Genomic DNA, 22,537 nt, shown 5'->3' with positions numbered 1-22,537 from the left:
AAGTAAGTCATGTTTCACTGGCAGAGATGAATAGTGCTAGTAAGGTAGATTCAGAATGAGCAAAAGTTGTAATGGAGAGTTTACAACCACTAAAACATATCTAAACCCAAAAACCACTGTTTAGTAAGTGTTGGGAAATCTCACTGGCAGCATCTCCGCATAACAGTAAAACCTTACAGGAGTTAGAATAGTTCCTTACTCAATGCAAATCTAAAAAAAGAAATATTTGTACGGACTTTTAAATGTCTGTAACACCTCCAATTCAAGTTTATGACATTTTCTCCATTGCACTGCATACAAATATAACAGTTTGCATTTGATGATTTAACTCTTGCCAGAAGAGAAGTATCTGAAGCAATGTTTTATTTAGGACACTTGAATATGGTATAATGCCACTGCATTTAGTTGATTTTGATAAGAATATTTTCATTCACAGTGTATTAAAAAATGATAAAATGAAGATAATTCATTATAGGGCCCTCTGATTCTTACTGTACTAAATTGTATTGTAATTGTACTGTCTGCCTTTATGTTGTAAATCACTGCGTAAACTGTTGGCGCTATATAAATCCTGTATAATAATAATAAATTATGCTCGATAATATTGCAGTGCATATAGTAGATGCAGACTTATGAACTGTGGCTCCTGGACAATCCTGACTTACTATAATACCCCTCTCTCTTTTTGTAGATGGACCCAGTGCAGAAAGCAGTTATTAATCATACCTTTGGTGGGCCTTCTCCTCCGAGACGGAAGCCTTTTATATCCTGCAACGTCTGTCATCTCAGGTTCAACTCCCTGGTAAGTCAGAATAGTATAGCAAAGATATTCTAAGCAGGCCAAAACTCACTATGAGCATATTTGCTAAAATGTTCAGGGACATTGAAAGTCATTGTGCGATCTGTAAGATATTGTAAGTGGAGAATGTATTTCTCTTATTTTCTTTTATATGGGGCAGTCATTCAAAATGGCATGCTGTTAACCTTTTCTGATTTTAAACATGAAGATTTATCATATTAAAGTGGTTTTCCACCTTATTGCATTCTATGCGATAAGGTGAAAAACCTTCTGTGCTTTAACTCCCCCCAGACCCCCCCTTTTTCTTATCTTAGCCCAATCCAGCGATGTGCGTGAGATTGATAGCAATTGACTCCCTCTGCTGTCAATCAAATCCATTGACATGAGGGCGGGCTGAGTCCCGCTGTCTGTGTCAATCGATGGGAGCAAGCCTGCGCGGGTGCCCCAAGGGAAAGCGGATTTATGTGGGGGCACCCAAAGTAGAGGAGGGGCCTGGAGCACTGTGGGCACCCCAGAAAAAGAGAATAGAGGACTTGCAACCCCTTTAAGGGCATAAACACATCCAAGACGGCGTTGTTCATCGACACTAACCACTTGTTGTGGCTGTGTAATAAAACTAGTTAGAAGACATTACAGCATGGCAAATTCTGAATGACGTAGAGCAAGGGTGGAAATCTTTACTAAACAAATAAATACACTCCTTGCACCCACAAAAAAACTCCTCAATTGTTATCTCACAATTAAAAGTTTCACAGATGCACATAAACCTAAAGAATTGTTTAAAAAAAATAAAACTGAATATGGGCTGAAGCTAAAGCTTTATCCAAGCCTGCCTTAAAGTACTACTTAGTTAAAGGAAATCTATGGCCAAAGCATACACTTTATAACATCAGCAGTGTAATAACAATACAAACAATAGTTATTTTTGACAATCCATGAAGAACCTTCTTTTATGCTGTGAGTTCTGCCTGTCTGCTGACCATCTTTTTCCACACCTTTCTGGATTCCTTGCATACTATGCAGCTTCTTCTCTGCTGTTTACTTTCAACTTCTAAGGACTACATATCCCATAGTTCCTTGCTGCCTGCAAGCAGTGATTCCTGTACTGTGATTCCTGACTCTGCTTCCTGAAACTCCTCCTCTCAGCACCTCTGTAGTTCAGAAGGCAAGTTCTGTGACAATTTGTGACACAGCAGTGCCATGGTGAATATGTGTCATGGAATTCAAGTAAATGTGTGGATATCTTAACAAAGTAAGTTTACAAACTTCAAGATTATTCAGATTAATAGGATAAGGTTAGAAAGAATTGAAATACAAATTAAAATGAAATTAGAAATGATATTTGATTTTACATTTTGACCATAGATATGCTTTAAAATATTCAGAAACTATCAGCAACCACCAATTGTTAAGGCAATAAACATTTTGGTTAAAACATAATGTGCTGCACTATTGTAATGCACAACACGATATATGTCAGCACAATTTAATGGCAATCACAATATATAGAGTGCAGCGGTGATGTGTCAGAGTGCTTAAACTGCTCTGGTCAGGTAAAGAAAAAAGTTCTATGGTCAGCAGAAGGGCAGAATATTCGGCTAGCTGTTGTCAGTGGGAGGAAAAATTTTCCCTGACGTTGGCCATTAGTGCTGCCATCAGTGGTCAGATTAAAAGATGAATGTTCATTGAGGGCAAAGGTGAGGTAACAATGTTTAGTGGGAAGCAAGGGGGAAAGCTGTGGTGCACAATGGCTGTAGTAGAGGGCATTGGTCCTCATTTATGGGGGGGGTCATTGGGAGCACAATGTAACACAACACAACTTTCTATGTTCTTCCAGCAGATGTCTCACATGGGCAATATATTACCGCTACAGTACTGAGGCAATGCCTACTGCTTTTGTTATTGTATACCATCCAGAACACAAAGGATGACACAGCCTGCTGAGCACCCTAGACAACAGAAATCGCTGTGCAACCACTAGGAACACAGCAGCGTTTTAAAATACACTTGGGAAATCAGAAAGGCCAATCAGCCACATTTGCTTTGTCTGGTAACTCGGTACTGGAACCCTCTGCTCCTTTTCCCTCTTCGCCTCTTGGCTGCCACATCATGCCCTGTAGAAGTAGGTTTTGAGCCTAAAAATCAAAGTCCCACACCAAAGTGTTGAGAGTCCAAAATGAGATTTTACTGCAAATGTTAAAGGATAAGTTCACCATGGAATGCTATTAACTGACCCAGGGAAGAAGTGTAGATCGAGAATAAGAGAGATCTAAGAACACAACCCTGGGGGACCCCGACAGAGAAAGGAAGAGGAGAAGAGGAAGTAGAATTGTAAGTAACTACAGTCCCGAAGACCAAAGGAGTAGTAGTGGTCCACCGTGTCAAAAGCAGCAGAGAGGACCAGGAGTAAAGGTACAGAGTAGTGTCCATTGGTTTTGGCTGTTATTAGATCATTTGTGAGCTTAAAGAGCACAGTTTGAAGGAAAAAGGGGAGAAAGGAGTAGGGGGTTGGTGGTTAAGATTGGTGGGATCCAGTGGGGGCTTTTGGGGAAGATGGCAAAAGAGAGGGCACAAATTTTATCTCATGTGTTGGGAAAACTTCTCAGAAGTGACTTATGCTGATAACAGAGGAATGAAGCACCACTGAGAAATGACACTTAGAGCTTTGGAGAGAGATAAGTAAACAATACAGATATATGTGCTTTGCTCAAATTTCATGACTGAGGTTTAAAACCACTTTAATGAGAGTGAAAGTAGGTCTGCTTGGAGGAGGCAGGAATTGTATTTTTGGAGGGCAGATTGATATTGGTTGAAGTCTTTCTGAAGTCTTATGCCACAGGCGCTCAAGAGTGCAGCTATGTTTTTTGAGACTTCTGGTGTTATCTGTTTGCAAAAGTTGTAAGGGTGGGGGCCTGATTTTGTGCGTAGTCAGGGGGGGTGAGCTTGTGTAGGGAGGTTGATGGTGAACTGTTGTAGACAGAAGTGGTTGTGTTGAGGTAGGACAGGGATGAGATTTTGTCGTAAAGGTGGTCAGTAGCAGACTAGAAAAGGGAAGGGTTGAGGTGGTGAAAGTTCCTACAGGTAACTGTTAGGTTGGCAGGAGAGGTGGTGGAAGAGCGGGAGAGAGCAAAACTAATAAGGTGGTGATCAGGGAGAGGGATAGGATTGTTGGAGAGGTTGTACAGAGTGCATAGGTAGGAAAATACAAGGTCAAGGGTGTTGCCATCAGAGCGAGTAGAAGCCTGTATCCATTGCTTTAGGTCAAAAGAGGAGTTTAGAGTGAAAAGTTGAGAAGTAGCAGGAGTATTAGCATTAACAGGGATGTTGAAGTCACAGAGAATGATTGTTGGAATTTCAGAAGAAAGAAAGTAAGGCTTTGTTTATATCTATTTGCCCTCCAATGCTGCTTACTGTAATGGCCAGTCATAGGTGGGGGTAGTGGACCCCTTTTTTGCAACAATGTTATATTGGTCAGGCAACGCACTGACACCTTTGCAGCCATTGTGCAATTTACTGGGTGCTCAATGTGCACCTGTACCTTTAAGAAGGGGTGGGCTCCCTTCAGTCCATCTGCCCTCCACCTACTCATTAGAATGCATGTGCTTCTACTGTGGAGTCACTCATCAGTCAGTGATAGGAACTACAGATACCAGGGTGCCTTGGTGGGGCCTGTAGCTTACGCATGTATTTGTAAATGTTTGCAAACTAAACCCCTGTTTTTAACGCATACTGTTTTGCCCTGTACACACGGTCGGACATTCCGACAACAAAATCCATGGATTTTTGGGTGCCCACTACCGTCTATTGATATGTAAAACACTTTTTTCAATCAGCAATTAGTGATCAATAATGACATCTATTAAAGATCATTTATTTATTGACCAGAAATCTGTAGAAGAATGCTATACCTGGCTCCAGCTGGGCTCCTCCACTTCTTCCTGGCTGGAAGGCCCAGGTTGGACATCGGAAGCCTCAGCTGGGGTGGAAGGAAGAGTGGAAGGAAGAGTGGAGAGGGATTCCTTGACTTCAGTCTGGTCTGACAGAAATCGCACTCTCTCATAGTACCAGAGCCTGGGGACATAAACGTCATCTGCTTCAGCTCCTGATCTCTGGGAATCCGTGACCTTCTTGCGCTCCCTAAGATAAGTGCTCCCCAGGCCACCAATTTTGGTTTTTAAATAGGGGATGGTTGCTGTGGGGACCCCCGGCTTCACCAACTCCAGCAGTTTCTCCAGCGCTGCCTGCCTCTTTTGTTTATGATTATAATAGGGATGTCTCACCTGCCACAGACAGGGCAGCTCCCTGTATTTGTCTATGAACAGGGGGAGGAAGTTGTGGTCATTGAAGCCATCCATTTTCTCTGCAAGACACAACACAAGAAAAACCCTAAGGTCAGGCTAAACTCTCCTAATCTTGTTACAATATAGGCTTCAATTTCGAAGCAGTATAGGCCCAAGTTTAGATGTTACCTTCGTTATCACGATTGGCACCTCCGATGCTCCTTCCTCCGCTCACAGATCGTACGTAATATGCACGCGTGTTGCGCTTTATACACACTGCGCATGCGTGTAACTCCGCCCACCCCTGACGTTCTTTCTAGTCTATTCCCCGCCCCTTTTTGTTTGGCGCAGTGGGGGAAGAGCACATGGCGGATACACAGCAGGTGTGTGCTAATTATAGCAACGAGGAGGAGGAAAGCCCGGAGCCGGAAACGTCCCGATCCAGAAGGAGACGAGTTAAGGCCTCAAATATGTCCTTTGGGGAGATGTTGGAGATGGTCGACATCCTGAAGAAGGCCAACTATGATGAAAAGTATGGACCTTACCCCAACCACAATGTCAGAAAGGCCAAGATCATGGCGAAAGTGGTCAGGAGTCTGCACCGGCATTTTGGGGTACGTCGATCGAAAGATCAGCTCAGGAAACGGTGGTCGGACCTCAAATTAAGAGAACATGAGCAGTACAGAAAGATCCGGAGAGTGCTGCAAAAAAGTAAGTAGTTGTCCTGTGTTCCTATTCTTTATGTTTATTACGTTCATGCTGCTCCATGTGCTTTTCTTACAAGTGTACATTTTTAAATGGCAACTTTCATGTTCATGGGCACATTATTCGTTCGTATCAAACATTTTTCTTTCGGCCTAGAAAACACCATTGTTTTGGCCATATGCATTTGGCCACAATTTTTACGCCCTACTTGTATGAAACTAATTTGGTTGTGCAGATGGCTTTGTTACTAGAATGAAATGCAAATTAGATTCTGTGTAAGGAGAGGACACTGAGCAGCTGTTTTCACATCTGGACACTGGAGCACTAGTGTGGGACACAAGAACACCCTTTTTATTGGGGGGCCACACAGGTGCTCCAGTGTATACTATAGGGGGGTCTCCATCTGTGAAGCTTGTACAAGACAGGTAAAGTATTGAAGCTTGACAAAAGACACTGAAAATGCTCCATTTTGGAACTCGGACAAAATAGACAATTGTACCCCACTTCCAAGCAATGTTTCCTATTTATAGTTCAGCCATCAAATATCTGTGTGCTAAGTATACCATTTTTGTTTTACATAGGGGAGAAAAGACTCGGAGGACACCCCTCATCCGAGGAGTCCACAGACCCCCCACCTCTGGAAGAAGGGGAAATCCACCCAACACAAGAAGGGCAGGAGGAGGAAGAAGATGTGGTGGAAATTGTCACCACAACAGGTGAGTGTCTGCAACCACAGGCTCAGGTAAGAGATGGATGCCGGCATATTTTTGATACCTGTTTTTTTTTGGTTTCTATCTTTTTAGGTGATCGTGATGATGTGGATCCAGATCCCTTCACATCAGAAAGTGCCCAGATCCTGATCGGGGAAATCATGGGGTGTAATTTACAATTGGAAAACCTCAAGGAAAACATCAATGATGTTATTAAAAAAAATAAAAGCATCATTGATGTTTTGGGGCGAGTTTAGAACCCCTCCAAATCCCTTTGTTTTTTTGTGTGCTACAATGTTAAAAATCTTTTAGCAATTTTTCAAAAAGCCAAAATTGGAGGATGCACACAGTGTGCCAACATGTGCTATCTGCCATCACGGGAGATCAATGGACGCGTTTTGGGGGTGCAACCCCTTCCTCAATAATAAAGTAGCTGAGAGGAAGGGGTTGCTCCCCCAAAACATGTCCCTTGATCCCCCGTGATGGCAGCTAGCACATGTTGACATTGGTAAATTTGTGTGCATCTTCCAAATTTGGCTTTTCCTGGGGTGAATTCACCCCATATGAACGCAATATCAAACACAGTTCATGTCTGATATTGGCTTCAAGTTCTACCAAATGTGAACTTTGTAAGTTCAAGATTTGTGTCTTTCTTGTTGTTTGGAAACATGCCTGTTTTAGCTTAAATGGACATTTCTATTTTTTATAATGCTACCCCAAAAATTGTTATACAACAAACATGTTGGTTTGTTTGAAAAACCTTTTCTAAATGCACATGTGATTGTGCAGGTATTAAAAAGATTGTGAATCAAGAATGTGTGGATTATTGTCTCAACGCTACAACACTTTTGTGTTGATGTAATTACTGCTTTCTGTGAAAATGGGGGTTATTTCCTAAGGGCAAATTCTCTTTGCACTACAAGTGCAGTTTCAGTGCAGTTTCAAGTGCACTTGTAGTGCAAAGTGTCTTTGCCTTTAGTAAATAACACCCAACAGTGCTTTGTATAAAGTTACACAATCACGCCATTTTCTGGACTCACCACATTTCTGTCAGGGTCAGCTAAAACAAACACAAGCAGTAAATGTCAACAAAGATTTGCTTTTTTTTGCTTTTTATTTGATAAAGGCTTCACAAATTTGCTGGCATATTGATGGCCCCCCTACCCGCAAAGAACTCAAGGTATCTTAACCGGACATCACGGGCACTCAGGGAGGACAAGCCAGGACGGCCACTTTCAAGCGCCGCCAGTGTTGTTTCATGTATCATTCCGGCCTCAGGACCAACTGAGCCAGCATAGTTGGCCGAATGTTGGCATAAAAAGTTATGTGGAACACAGCACGCCAGGATTATATGATTAAGTTTATACTCCGCCATATGGATGGGTGTCAGAAATAGGTGGAACCAGCTGGCCAGGATTCCAAATGTGTTCTCCACCACTCTTCTGGCTCTGGCCACCACCGCCAACATCACAATACTATTGAACCCCTTGTTATTATAATAGTACGACCCCGAGTTGGGTGGTGGGACGATGTGGACATGTTTCCCATCAATTGCCCCTCCGCAGTTAGGAAAGTCCCACCGCTGGGCAAAGTGGGAGGCCACAGTCTGCCATTCCTGTGGCGTGGAGGGAAACTGTTGAGGAAAACAAAAAAACTTAGTATTTTTGCACATAAACATGGAAAGCAGATTACACACAAACATTCTTGGCCAACATCCAGATAACATTTATTAAGGGGAATTTTACAACACCAAAGTATAAGGTACACCTATCATATTCCCCCTCCCCCCTCTCATGGGCCATTTCTAACATTATGGGGGGGGGAATCTTGGACAGGTAACCCTCTTCACTTCATTGAGAGATGAATGCCTAAATACAGGGTATTACTTGGAACTGCCCCTCCTTAGTTACACTATTGGCAGACCACTGGACAGGTAAGAAGTTTCATAATACAAATATATAAATACACACTGTACACATTTGAGCACATTTGGACATTCTGCTATTACCTATCAAGATAATAATAGGATACCAAAACTTTAAACAGTACCATCTGAAAGTATACAGGCAGGCCCTTGCACTACATGCTTTGGGGAATTCATGCATAAATCTGACCAGTAAAGAGATGGGTATAGTGTGTATGGGTTTGGCAAAGTCAGCAGATAGATGATTGAGGATACATAGAGAATTGGGATCAGCTGACTTAGCAGTTGGGGGAAGGGAGGGTTAATAAAAATGATTTGGGGACACTACAAAAAAAAGCCTCTGCCACTCTGCCTGAATTTAAAGCACAAATCAAATTTCTAAACATTTTAGGGGTTGTTTGGGGTAAAGCACTACTATGGAGCTGATAAAATACATTGTTAAGTGACTACATGAGGTGAATATATGGCAGGAGACCATGCTGGGGAGGTTAGTGAAGGCAAATATGTATGAAGGACATAAAAATCCAGCATGCATGAGGACAAAGGGGACATTCACAGCATATTACAATCATGGTAATTAGGGAATGAGGAAAGAAATACAATATATTATCAAACATTCAATACAATAAAATGTGATATTAAAGGATAAAAATCTTACCTTCATATACTCCTTCTGTAGGACCTGGATGATGGCAGAACAGGTCTCTGGGATAATGATCCCCAGAGCCTGGGGGGAGATGCCTGTCGAGAACTTCAAGTCCTGCAGACTTCTCCCCGTCGCCAAGTACCGCATGGTAGCGACGAGCCTCTGCTCCGCAGTGATGGCTTGCCTCATGCAGGTATCCTGTATGCTGATATAGGGGGTCAGCAAAGCCAACAAACGGTGAAATACGGGGTCCGTCATCCGGAGAAAGTTCCTGAAATCATCAGGATTATTCTCACGTATCTCACGGAGCAAAGGCATATGAGAGAACTGGTCACGCTGAAGCAACCAATTCTTGGTCCATGAACTCCTCCCCACCCTGTTCATGGACTGGACTTGTGTCAAGGTCAGGACCCCACCACCAAGCCCCCACACAGCATAAACTCTACGAGGAGTACGTATACGAAACATGGCTAGAAAACGGTCAGCTGCTCAGAACGAAGTAACAGAACGCACTGAAGAACAGCAAGGCCTGTGAAGAGCGACCTGAAAAACAGTAACGAACGAACAAGAACACAATGACTAATTAAAGTCATGCGGAACTTGCTTGCACGCACTGAAGAGCAGATACAAACCCACAAGCACAAACTGAACCACAGAAAACGTTCTGAAAGCCACGAGTCTGAAAAAGCGCGAATCGTCTCTCACCAAACTTTTACTAACACGAGATTAGCAAAAGGAGCCCAAAGGGTGCCGCGCTTGGTTCTGAACTGGCCTTTTCTAGTCTCGTCGTACGTGCTTGACGTCACCGTGGTGTTGGCGATCGGAAATTCCTACAACTTTGTGCGACCGTGTGTACGCAAAACAAGTTTGAGCCAACATCCGTCAGAAAAAATCCTAGGATTTTGTTGTCGGAATGTCCGATCAATGTCCGATTGTGTGTACGGGGCATTAGAGTTGAGTGTTGTCATAATTTTGACATACTAAACAAATGAATACTTCTCTTAGCACTCCTGTATGTTTAGCCATGGCTGCAGTATGTGTTTAGTTAAGGTGGGTCTGACAAGTTGTAATAGGCTATAGGAATGCAGATCCCACTGTTTTGGTGTCAAATATTATAATAATTTTGTTAGTATATGGCTCTTTATTTCCTTTTGCACAAATGATATAAGAGCTTGTTCACACCATGTGCAGAGTCTCTGTAAGAACACACAGAAACAGTTGTTTTCTATGTGCGCTGTTGACGCCAAAACATTGTTTACCTCCTGCAGAGTTTAATTGTTTTAATTGTTTAATTCTGCGGAGCTGTGCAGAATTATGCAGCTCTGCATGTGAATAGATGTACCGTGCAGAAAAATGTTTAGCAAAAAAAAAAATCCTCCCATCAGTCAAAACAATGACATGAAAACTAGATTGGTAACCCCACACTTTTTTTTGCATTTGCAACATGGTTTCCATTCTATATTCATATCAGACCCTTAACCTGAATGATGGTCTGGTATAGATATTAAGAAGGAACCCCATATTTTGTTCACTGTCTGTCTAGGGGTTCCCCTTTATATTCATAGAAGTCCTTAATTCCATGCAGTTTTTCTCATCTCAACCCACAAATGAGAGGAGAACGGGATGACACAGGATTGGTGTGAAGAAAACACACATGAAAACTGATGTCAACATACATAAACGCACATAAAAACTTGTGTCTGCCCAGCATGGTCTAGACTTGAGCCAAAAAACTACGAGCCTCACCCACGCACAGTTAGTTCCCGTTAGGGGTGCGTGAGGATAAGGTGAGACACCGGGTCTCACAAAGTAACCTGTAAAAGTTCTCCTCTGGCCCAATTAGGAGGGCCATGGGCCCAAATTTCAGTCCTAAATACGTTCCACTGCTATGAGTCTTCTGGTATGCCTCTATATACAACGTTTGATTCATGTTCTGGTTCCTATATATGTTGTTTTTAAAACTCCATATTCCCCCTCACACTTTGATTGTATAACATTGTCAACAATATGCTTCAAGTGTATACTACTACTCAGTTTGTTGTCTGCATTTTGTAATCTGCAATATCTTCAATAAAAATATTGAAAAAAAAAAAAAAACTTGTGTCTGCACATCAAATCTGCACTTTTTTTCGCCAGTTTTTTTGCATGTATGGTGTGAATAAGTCCTAACTAAATGTAGAGGCTGCATTTTCTTTGAAAATATATTTTATAAAAGCTGTTATCTGTACAGATTTTCTGATGTGAGTAAAATGGTTTTATAACAATTGCATCTATTCATTTGTCTTTGCTAAGCAAATCCATTATTTTAAAGGTCATATTTCTTCTCTTGGCAATAATGGAGCAATGCTTGTTTGGGCATTTTACATTAAGTCCAAGACAGTTTAAGCAAGTACTGTATGCTGAAAGGCAGAGATGAGTATTACACAAGTTAATTTATTTAATGTTGCATTGGGCATGACCTGCATTGAACACAGCTCATCTATGAACAGATAATAATTTTTATACCAAGTATTAGCTATCTTAGTTTCTTTAAAATAAACCCTTTATCACTGGAAGTCGTGTCTTCTGATTATAAAAGATGGGTGGGTTTAATGTATCCACCTGGTAGCCATTTAACCTATGAATGAAGAATTGACGAGCCAAGCTAATTCTTCCTTGGTCTATTTAACACCACTGGCTGTGCTGGTTAATGGCTGTAGATGCAGTTAAAATCATTAGACCCCTGTAGAGACACTTGGATGCAGAGATTGCTCCTTTTCTTATCACCATTTCAGCAATACATTACAGCAGGGAATGCACATGTTCGCATGCTGTGGGTCAGGACAAGGTTTTGTTGGGATGGTTATGAGTGTTTTTCTGGGGGATAAACTGTATAATCAGTGAATTCAATACTGTCTCTCCATCATCATTAGATACACATGGGTGACAAATCCTAGGAGACAGGTGAATCCCAGAATAATGTTATGGAGGCACTGTGCTACCACTTATTTTATCTGTGTATTTGCCTCAAAAAAATCCTGTTGTGCTGCGTGTCCGTTGCATCATGTGTTAATGTGCATTGCATTAGGATAGCCCATTCTTTTGAACAGACCAAAAATCATGCATGCAAGGTTTTCAGCATTACGTGGTCATATTCTGATCCATCAGAAGGCAATTGGATATTCCCAGGATCAAAAAAGTCTGGTGTTATTACCAGCTCTTGCATCCATGCATCCACCTCTTTTTTAAAACAATCTACTGAGCTGACCAGAACCAGTTCTTAAGGGAATCTATTCCACACTTTCACAGCTCTTACTGTGAGGAAGCCTTTCTGTATGTGGAGGTGAAATCCATTTTTCTCCAGGCGTAAAGAGTGCCTCCTGGTACTCTGTAATAACCTGAAAGTGAATAACTCTACACCAAGGTCACTATATGAACAACCTATGTGATTATACATGGTGATTATATCCCCCTAAAATGCCTCTCCTCAAGAGAGAATACATTCAGTTAAAGATGGATATTCAAGCCTGCATTGGAGCCTAAGGAGCACTGTGACGGATAACACTGTATAGAATTAGAAAAATGTTGGTGGTATATAAAAAGAAAGTAGGAAAATAAAAAAACAAAGACGAAATCATAAAAGAGGTAGAGTGTACAGGGAAAAAAAGAAGTAATGATCTTCCCAAAAGCCATCAGGGTTACGTGGATAGAGAGACTAACATACCACATATGTTTGATATTGCTAAGATTATCCGCTAGCTTTTTTTTAATCATAGTCATGCTGATACTGTTCTTAACCTCCTCAAAGCCTAAATTTAGCTAAAAATAAAAACATAAAAATCAGCAGAAGGGACATAATGTACAGTTAGTATGATGTGTTTTTTGTGTTGATTTGTCTTGTTTCACTAGAAAACGTCCTTTGTCCTACAACCACCCATCCCTGCTGCTGTAATGTTCCAGTGCGTCGAGGGTTAATACTAAGCTGTATGGGCTGACAGGAGCGCTTGACAAGAGAGCTTGACTATGCCCATCCTTCCGTGCCAGATCTACCATTCATAGAAGCTGTACTTATAGTAAGCTTCTATTAATGACGCAGGATATGCTGATTTTTATATTTTTATTTTTAGCTAAACAGTAATTTGCTTGGTAGTAGTAACAAATAAATGTTTAGGAATTACCTATTTATGGGATACATTTGGAAGATTCTTATTTATTGTAGTTATGCTTGCCTTGCTTCTATGGAAGTTCTGGTAAAGCATTGGGTCATTGAGGTTGTTAACCTTAAAGTAGGCAAAACTTTTTTTTCATTTTGGATTGAGTAAGGGAGGGCCATAACACCTATCAGTTTATTTTTTGCCATCTCTGTCCCATAGGGTAGATTTTCCTTTACTTACTGTCCCACAGCCAAAACAGGAAGTGAGAGGAAATTCCTGAAAATTAAGGGAATCCCTTGGGGACCACCTCAGGTCACCAGAATCAGTGTCCCCATTGGAAGAATTCCCCTCTATTACTTTGCTGGGGACAACCCAAAATGTGGATTTTTCTTTTACAAATACCTTCAGTGATAATGATAAACAGGACTAATATACATAGAGTGAATCACCCTTAATGGGGACACAGAAAGCAATGAAAACCTGACAGGAGTTCTAATCCCACTCCATACATAACTTAAAAAAAAAAAACAGAAAATTGTATCAAATACCGTCATTTTCTTTTCCAGACGCCAATCCATGGCAGCATACTAGTGATTGGCTCCGCCTTTCTTCCACTCCCTCAGGACCAATGAATAGCATACATAAAAGCTTAGTTACGCCATTCTTCTTAATTAGCTAGATACCAAAACGCACAAGGGTAGGTCCATATGCTGCCATGGATTGGCGTCAGGAAAGGAAAATTACAGTAAGTATTTGATACAATTTTCCGTTTTCTTGACGCCACCATGGCAATGATACATAACCAGCTGATAGGGTGGGTTCTACTTGACAAACCAATTTTTTACTGAACAGTCATTCCTCCAGAGCCCACTAATGACAAGGCACCAAGATCTACACTGGGGACAGAAAGTATTCAGACCCCCTTAAATTTTTCACTCTTTGTTATATTGCAGCCATTTGCTAAAATCATTGCAGTTAATTTTTTTCCCTCATTAACCACTTCAGCCCCGGAAGAATTCACTTTTTGTGATTCGGCACTGCATCGCTTTAACTGACAATTGCGCGGTCATGCGACGTGGCTCACAAACAAAATTGACGTTCTTTTTTTCCCACAAATAGAGCTTTCTTTTGGTGGTATTTGATCACCTCTGCGGTTTTTATTTTTTGCGCTATAAACAAAAAAAGCAACAATTTTGAAAAAAATGCATTATTTTTTACTTTTTACTATAATAAATATCCCCAAAAAATAATTAAAAAAACATTTTTTTCCTCAGTTTAGGCCGATACGTATTCTACATATTTTTGGTAAAAAAAAAATTGCAATAAGCGTTTATTGATTGGTTTTCGCAAAAGTTATAGCGTCTACAAAATAGGGGATAGTTTTATGGCATTTTTATTAATAATTTTTTTTTACTAGTAATGGTGGCGATCAGCAATTTTTATTGTGACTGCGACATTATGGCGGACACGTCGGACATTTTTTACACATATTTGGGACCATTGTCATTTATACAGCAATCAGTGCTATAAAAATGCACTGATTCCTGTGTAAATGACACTGGCAGTGAAGGGGTTAACCACTAGGGGGCGGGGAGGGGTTAAGACAGTACTAGGGAGTGTTTTCTAAGTGTAGGGGGGCACACACGCAATGGCGATGTACAGTGGTTAATAAATCTGCAAAAATGTCAACAAAAAATCTGCAAAAATTCCAACAATTATGTGTTTTTCTGTCAATATGGGGTGCTGGGTGTACATTAATGAGGAAAAAAAATTAACTTAAATGATTTTAGCAAATGGCTGCAATATAACAAAGAGTGAAAAATATAAGGGGGTCTGAATACTTTCTGTCCCCACTGTATATATACACATACTGTACATACATATACACCCCTCCACATACATACAAACAAACATATGTACACACACATATATACACAAACATATACATCTATATATACACTTGCCCACATACCTATACATACAGCAGGGGCGCCAGCGGGAAGTGTGACTGTGGAGGGAACGGAAAAAAAAGAAATACATGCTGGAGCTATGGTTAGGAGTCGAGCCACCGCTCGCTCACCTATACCTATTGAGGCCACTAAAATATCTCCGGAGAGAGAGAAAGTCTCTTTCCTGGACTTTCCTCTTCATTATTGGCAAAAGGCATAATTTGCCCACAGCCAAAATGGCGCCCGATCTCCCAGCCAGCTAGTGCACATGCGCGAGCTGGCGTGCTTCGATGATGTCACTGAGCGCGTCCCAGCCTAGAAAAACAAAGCTGGGCGGCCGCTCTCAGCCTAAAGGGATGCTTAGACAGCAAGGAACAGAGATCCAGCTTCTTGGGAGGGTGATGGTGCCTAGAAATGAGCCACTGCAGATGGAAAGGAAACAACGTGCAGGAAGGAAAACATAAATCCGTGTCCGGCCACCCTGCCGCTGTTTATCTGAATGGGGCAGTACTTAAGTAGTTAAATGGGAACACATAACAAACATATAATGTTGGTTTCTTAAATGTGATTGCAAAAGTGGAATTAGTCTTTAAACCTAATGGGGGTGAGCAAATCTGCCTGGATACAGTTCATGAACACTTGCTCGATGTTTGAAGTGTGCAAACATTGCCGCAAATCCCATTGACATTTATGGGGGAGATAAAGCTTGTGATTCAAATCTGGCCATTTGTAGGGCTAATAAGTAAGCTATTGTCAAACAAAAAACATGGGAAGCTGGACATTGCTGGACGGTGCCTGATTACCTAATAGGCAGAATAGGCTTGGGTCTATGGGCCCTACGCCCTTTAAGGGCCTCATGACAACAGATCAAAATAATATTGATTTTATCTTGAAAGAAATTTACAATGAAGCTTTCTTAACCACGTCAATACCAGGCACTTACACCCCCTTCCTGCCCAGGCCAATTTTCAGCTTTCAGCACTGTGGCACTTTTTTTTTTTTTTACTAGTAATGGCGGTGATCAGCAACTTATTGCAGGGCTACAATATAGCGGTGGACAAATTGGACAGTAACTGACACTTTTTTGGGGACCAGTGACACTAATACTGTGATCAGTGCTAAAAATAATATGCACTGTCACTGTACTAATGACACTGGCTGGAAAGGGGTTAACATCAGGGGCGATCAAAGAGTTAACTGTCTGCCTATCCTGTTTTAGTGTAGTGGGGGAGGAGCTTTTACTAGGGGAAGGCATGGATCCATGTCCCTGCTTTGCAGGAACATAGGATCCATCCATTCCTTACTGACAGAACTACAATCTGCCTTGTTTACATAGGTGGACTGCCATTCTGCCTGTGTACCAAACGATCAGCTTGTACCGGCAGACATCGGGTCCATGTGAGCCACCGGCAGCTTGCATTTGCGCCTGCTACTCGGAAGTGCAGGATCACGTATATATACGTTGTTAGCAACTCTATTTCCCTTACCTCTGTTTACTAGATTACAGCTTTAATTCACCTATTCGATACTAACCTGCACACTCCACACTCAGACCTGCGCAGGGAGCAATATATATATAATGAGCCAACAGAGATCAGAATTCATACACTGCTCAGTTTTTTTCCGGGTACAGCATGTTTTATATTATACAATCAGCATATAGCTGTGCCCGTCCACCCATGGTTTACCTCCAATCCAGGCCAGGCTAAACACCTCCCCCATGTATAGACATATTATTCATAACACATCTCGCCTGACAATGTACAGATAGTTCTTTAACAGTAAACAGGTTATCACATCACTTTGTCCCAGACTCTAGCTTTGCAGCAAGACTTCCTCTTTCTCTATAGAAACATATCTCCTACTTTTAACTACAGAAGCAATAATATATTTAACCACTTCAATACAGGGCTTTTATACACCCTTCCTTCCCAGACCAATTTTTTGCTTTCAGCACTCTCACATTTTGAATGACAATTACTCAGTCATGCTACACTCTATCCAAACCAAATTTTTATCATTTTTTTCTCACAAACAGAGCTTTCTTTTGGTGGTATTTAATCACTGCTGGGTTTTTTATTTTTTGCAATATAAGCGAAAAAAGAGAGACATTTTTGAAAATAGTTTCTATTGTAAAATTTTGCAAATAAGTAATTTTTCTTCATAAATTTGGGGCAAAATGTATACTGCTACATATCTTTAGTAAAAATAACCCAAATTGGGGGGCGTGGTCAAGATGGCGACCAGATAGGATGGACGAGATAGAGCTCCGCACACAGCAGGCCTTCAAATCCGTTATTTAGTGGACTGATACCAGATTTAACTGCCCCGTGGGGTTGTGGCTGTGACCAGGCACAGAAGCGAGGAAAGCTGGAGCTAGATGATGGTGACGTTCGGCTCCCGGGCGCAGCGGTCGGACAAGTAATCTGGGGGAGCTCCGCCAGCCCTTACTGCATCCACAGGAATCCTGCCTTAAACTTGAATGATCACTCCTAAAACTGACCTGGTGTAGCGGTGCTCTGCTACCGGTGGCGGAGTAGAGGAGAATTGAAGGTGTGGACCGTCGGATGAAGCCGCTGTAGGCTCTGGGCAGGCTCCGCGTCACGGAGACGATCCGCCATCTTGCGGCCTGTGCGGCCTCGCGATCCCCGGCCTCGGGTGCTGTGCACGGCCGTAGAGTGGCCGCAACGAACCATCCGCTGTGGTTGACGCCACTGGGAGGCAGGGGGAGGCCCGGAGCGGACGAGAGGAAACATCCATGCCGCCTCGGAGGCCCGCGGCCGGCTCATCACTCCAGAGGGGATCCGCCATCTTGAGGCCTACGAGGCCTCCGCGATCCCCAGCCTCAGGTGCCGCAATCGGCAGAAGAAGGGCTGCTGCACGCCCCATGGAGGTGCCATTGAGTGGCGGAGGGACTAAAGACAAGACCTGCTGGAAGGTGAGAGAGACAGGGTTATACAGCGGGCTGGAGTTATATATTTTAAACCGGCTGCTAAGGGACCCTTGCCTGTCACATAGTACCTGGCAGACTGAAAACTGGGCATGAGAAGAAGAACCTGTGGCGCCCAGAAGCAGAAACAAGGGGCCCCTAAAACACCGCCACCAGCCCAGGGTCCATGGGGAGCAGGGTTTTCAAACATGGCCTCGCAAACAGATCACACAGACACCCAGGCTGAGTCCCCACAGATGGGAGAGGATCAGTTTCAAGCATTAATGCAGGCTATCACAGGTTGTCAAACTACCCTAACTACCAAAATAGAGCAAATACAGTCAGAAATGGGCCTAATAAGAAGGGATATGGACAAATACAGAGACAGGCTGACGGAGGCTGAAAGGAGGGTAGGTGAGAATGAAGATGAAATCCGAGATCACAGCGCCTCCCTTCGTATATTGCAAGTTAAAATGAAAACACTGGAATCGCGTGCGGAAGATCAAGAAACAATCTGCGCTTGGTGGGACTCCCGGAAGGAGCGGAGAGAAGAGATCCGGAGGCATACACGGAGCAGTTGCTGCGTAACCTTCTCCCGCAAGCACCATTTTCTGCACACTTTGCGGTGGAGCGAGCCCACAGAATGCCGTCAACTCGGGGCCCACCGGGAACACCTCCACGCACCTTCATATTTCGCTTATTGAACTTTAGAGATAGAGATCTGATCTTAAGGGAGGCACGGAAGGTGGGAGAGCTGCGCATTGAGAACGCGAAGATAATGCTATTCCCTGACTACTCAGTGGAAACACAGAGGCAACGCAGGACATTCGACCAGGTCAAGGCCCAAATGCGTGTTAAGGGACTAAAATACAGCATGTTATTCCCTGCCCGACTCAGGGTAGTGGATGGCGAAACTACTAAATTCTTCACCTCCCCAGAGGAAGCAACCAGATGGCTTGAATCCCTGCCACGCAATCATTGATCCGGTGTATGGAGTACACCAAGGCTAACCCTCCATCTACCTGGTGATGACCGGTGGTAAGATTTACAGCTTGTTATCTCTAATAACCCCCACCCGTATTGGTAAATGACATACTGTCTGGGAACCATGGAATACATGAATCCTGAGGGGCCTGACTATCTGTTGAGAGTATTGCCGAACAGCTAACCATGCATTAGGGGATGGATACTTGTTTTGCTGAACAGTCCTGTGTCGAGGGATTGGGGGGGTCGGTGGGGGTGTGTTAAATATGGACTGCTGGAATGTATCCCCCCCCCTTCTCCTGGGGCTCCTTTCTCCCCCAAAGGGACTGTTCGGATGTTGGCAGTCCTGACCGACGGTATGGAGTCATGGAGCTTTGTTGCTGTATTTACTGACTCCAAGGCTGACAAAAAAGGGGAGAATGCGAGACAGAATGCCCCCACATAACCAATATTCAACCTGTTATTAGAGATGGGTGGTGGAGGGAAGGGTTAATGGTGGAATTCTGTTAAGTGGTTTGCCTCTTCAAGAGGACTCTAAGTGACTGCTTCTATTGTTTAACCAACTTGTTTTACTTTTCACAGGTTTTTAGAAACTAACATTGTTTGTAACTAAGATTGTACCCTTAGAAATATCTAAGTGCTAATGGCTGCTCTAGCGCAGACAGGTTGCTCAGGTCCACATGGAAGGGAGGGGGCCCTAGATATGGGGGCGGTTTCCCCCCCCCCCCCCTAATTACTAAGATGTTCTCCTTTTTTTTTTTTTTTTTTCTCCGGGGTTTTTTCCTTTTTTATAGGGAATCTTTATTTTACCTTCCCCTTCTCTTTGTTTATTATCAGCAAAGGCCTGCAGATGCAGTGAGTAGTGCGGTCTCTGATCTCACGCTAAGATAACTAGGTCCTAGGTGTGCCAACTGCTACACACCGCCCCCCTAGGAGGTCCTCCTGTTTTTTGGTTTTTCTGGGTTTTTCCCTTTTTTTTTTTTTTTTTTCTTTGGTTGTTATGGGTACTCAAACACCCCGAGGTTTAATTAATGGGGTGTGGGGCGGGATGGGAGGGACGTTTTGTTTAGGTTGTTTAAATTTAATTTTTGTTCTTTGTTTTTCGCTTCTTTACTCAAGGAAAGATTCCTATAGTTGGCTTGACAACAGCAAAGGCATAGGCTACATGCTTCAGGCTGCCAGACTGGTTATTGCCCTTAGGTGGAGGATGGGTCCCTTGGAGGAAGGGGGGAGGGACGAGAAGGAGTTATCTATATATTCTAACTATACATGGTTTTCCGGAAGACATATACACCACATTGAGATATGGCTCAGCTGAAAATATTGTCATGGAATGTAAGGGGTCTTAATCACAAAATTAAACGCTCACTAGTTTTTGAATATCTTAAAAAATATACACCCAGTATTTGCATTCTTCAAGAGACGCATTTGATGGGGGGCAGAGTGTTGGGGTTAAAGAAACCATGGGTGGGACACCATTATCATGCCACATACACTAATTACGCCAGGGGGGTTAGTATACTAATTCACAAATCTCTCAATTTTGAACCCCTTGATATTCTCACAGACCCAGAAGGTAGATACATAATAATCCACGCTAATATAGAAGCATTGGCAATGGTCATAGTGGGGGTATATTTGCCCCCACCGGCTAACATTTCCCTACTGCAGAAGATCACTACTATAATTGCGCAATTCCCCACAGACAATGTAATTCTTACGGGGGATTTTAATATCACACCTAACCCTTCACTAGATAAAATGTCCCCGGACCCAGCTACAGATTCTGCGTTAACTAGATGGGCGCAGGTGCTGGGATTAGAGGATGTGTGGCGCTGGAAACATCCAACAGAACGAGTTTACACATGTCACTCTTCCTCCTACAACTCATTATCACGTATTGACCTTCTTTACGCAAGCTCACCCATGCTTCCCAAAGTTATAAAAATTGAAACGTTACCGAGGGGAATTTCTGACCATTCCCCGCTATTATGCATACTGCAAACCTCCACTCCACAGGCGGACAGAATTTGGCGACTCTCCCGATTCTGGATTGAACATCCTACCATAGAAATTGAGATAGTAAAAGAGATAAAACAATTTTGGTTGGCTAACGTGGGTTCCTCCACTCCGGGGATGGTGTGGGACACTTTTAAAGCCTACATTAGGGGCTGCTATATGTCATCCATAGCTAGAGAACGCAGGAATAATAAGATGCTGGTGGAAGAGGCAGAGACCAAAGCCCGGGACTTAGAGACCAGATACACCCTTACGGCCAACCCTATTATAGCACAAGACATGAAGGTTGCCTATCGGGAGGTAATTCTACTAAGGGTAGCCAAGGCAAACAAACGCCAACTAGCCCAAACTCAAAGAATATTTGAGCAAGGGGAGAAAACAGGTAAGCTTTTAGCCTGGTTAGCCAGGGAGCAATCCCCTGTGTCCACCATAGCTCTTATCCGTAAGAATGACGGGACCCTAATATCAGACCCTGTGGGGATTAACGCTTGCTTTGCTGGGTATTACTCGTCCCTATACTCCTCTAGGGCACAATACTCAGCGAAGGAACTCTCGGACTTCCTAGACAAAATAACACTTCCGACCCTCACAGCTACAGCACGAGAGGGCCTCGAAGCTCCAATCACCCTGGAAGAAGTCCAACGGGCTCTCAGCTCCTTACAAACAGGGAAGACACCGGGACTCGACGGCCTACCCCCTGAATTTTATAAACAGTATATGGGCGAGGTGGCGCCTAGGATACACACAATGCTTACAGAGACCCTACGTACTGGGGAGATCCCACTGTCCATGGCACAAGCCATTATAGTGGTCCTGCCAAAACCGGGAAAAGACCCCCAACTATGTCCCTCATATCGACCTATATCGTTACTTAATTCGGACGCAAAGATTTTAACCAAAATTTTGGCCCAACAGTTAAACGAAATAATACTTGATCTAATTCATGAAGATCAATCAGGTTTCATGCCTGGAAAGGGCACAGACATAAATATCCCCAGGTTGTATGCTGTCCTGGCCTCTGGGGAGGAGGAAGCCCGAGACGAAATTGTGGCCTCTCTGGATGCGGAGAAGGCCTTCGACTCTGTTGAGTGGGGCTACCTATGGGAGGTCCTCCGCAGGTTTGGGTTTGGCCCGGTCTTTATCTCCTGGGTCAGGATGGTATACAAGGCCCCCACAGCCAGAGTTCGCACAGGCACAGTACTCTCCCCGACCTTTTTTTTGGGTAGGGGAACTAGACAGGGGTGCCCGCTCTCGCCGGGCCTTTTTGCCCTGGCAATAGAGCCGATGGGGCCACACCCGGGGTTAGGGGAATTACGAGGGGTCCTCTACAGGAAAAGGTGTCGTTATATGCTGACGACACCTTACTCTATCTTAAAGATGACGGTACTTCCCTACAAGAGGCTCTCTCGGTAATTAATAGATTTGGGAAATTCTCTGGTATATGTATCAACTGGGGAAA

General features: G+C 43.1%; 1 protein-coding gene across 2 annotated transcripts in view; it reads left to right on the top strand.

Annotated features, from left to right (window-relative positions):
- The window catches only part of ZNF385C (zinc finger protein 385C), a 798,047-nt gene that overhangs the window by 663,632 nt on the left and 111,878 nt on the right, over positions 1-22,537 (top strand). For both annotated transcript variants that reach the window (XM_073606093.1, XM_073606094.1), the window contains one exon: positions 692-802. In XM_073606093.1, the coding sequence (XP_073462194.1) occupies positions 692-802 (111 nt within the window). The remainder of the gene's footprint in view (positions 1-691; positions 803-22,537) is intronic.

This window comes from Aquarana catesbeiana, linkage group LG12 (assembly GCF_042186555.1).
Source record: "Aquarana catesbeiana isolate 2022-GZ linkage group LG12, ASM4218655v1, whole genome shotgun sequence".
Lineage (NCBI taxonomy): Eukaryota > Metazoa > Chordata > Amphibia > Anura > Ranidae > Aquarana > Aquarana catesbeiana.
The sequence above is the reverse complement of the archived record's forward strand: the minus strand, read 5'-3'. Positions and strand labels throughout refer to the sequence as shown.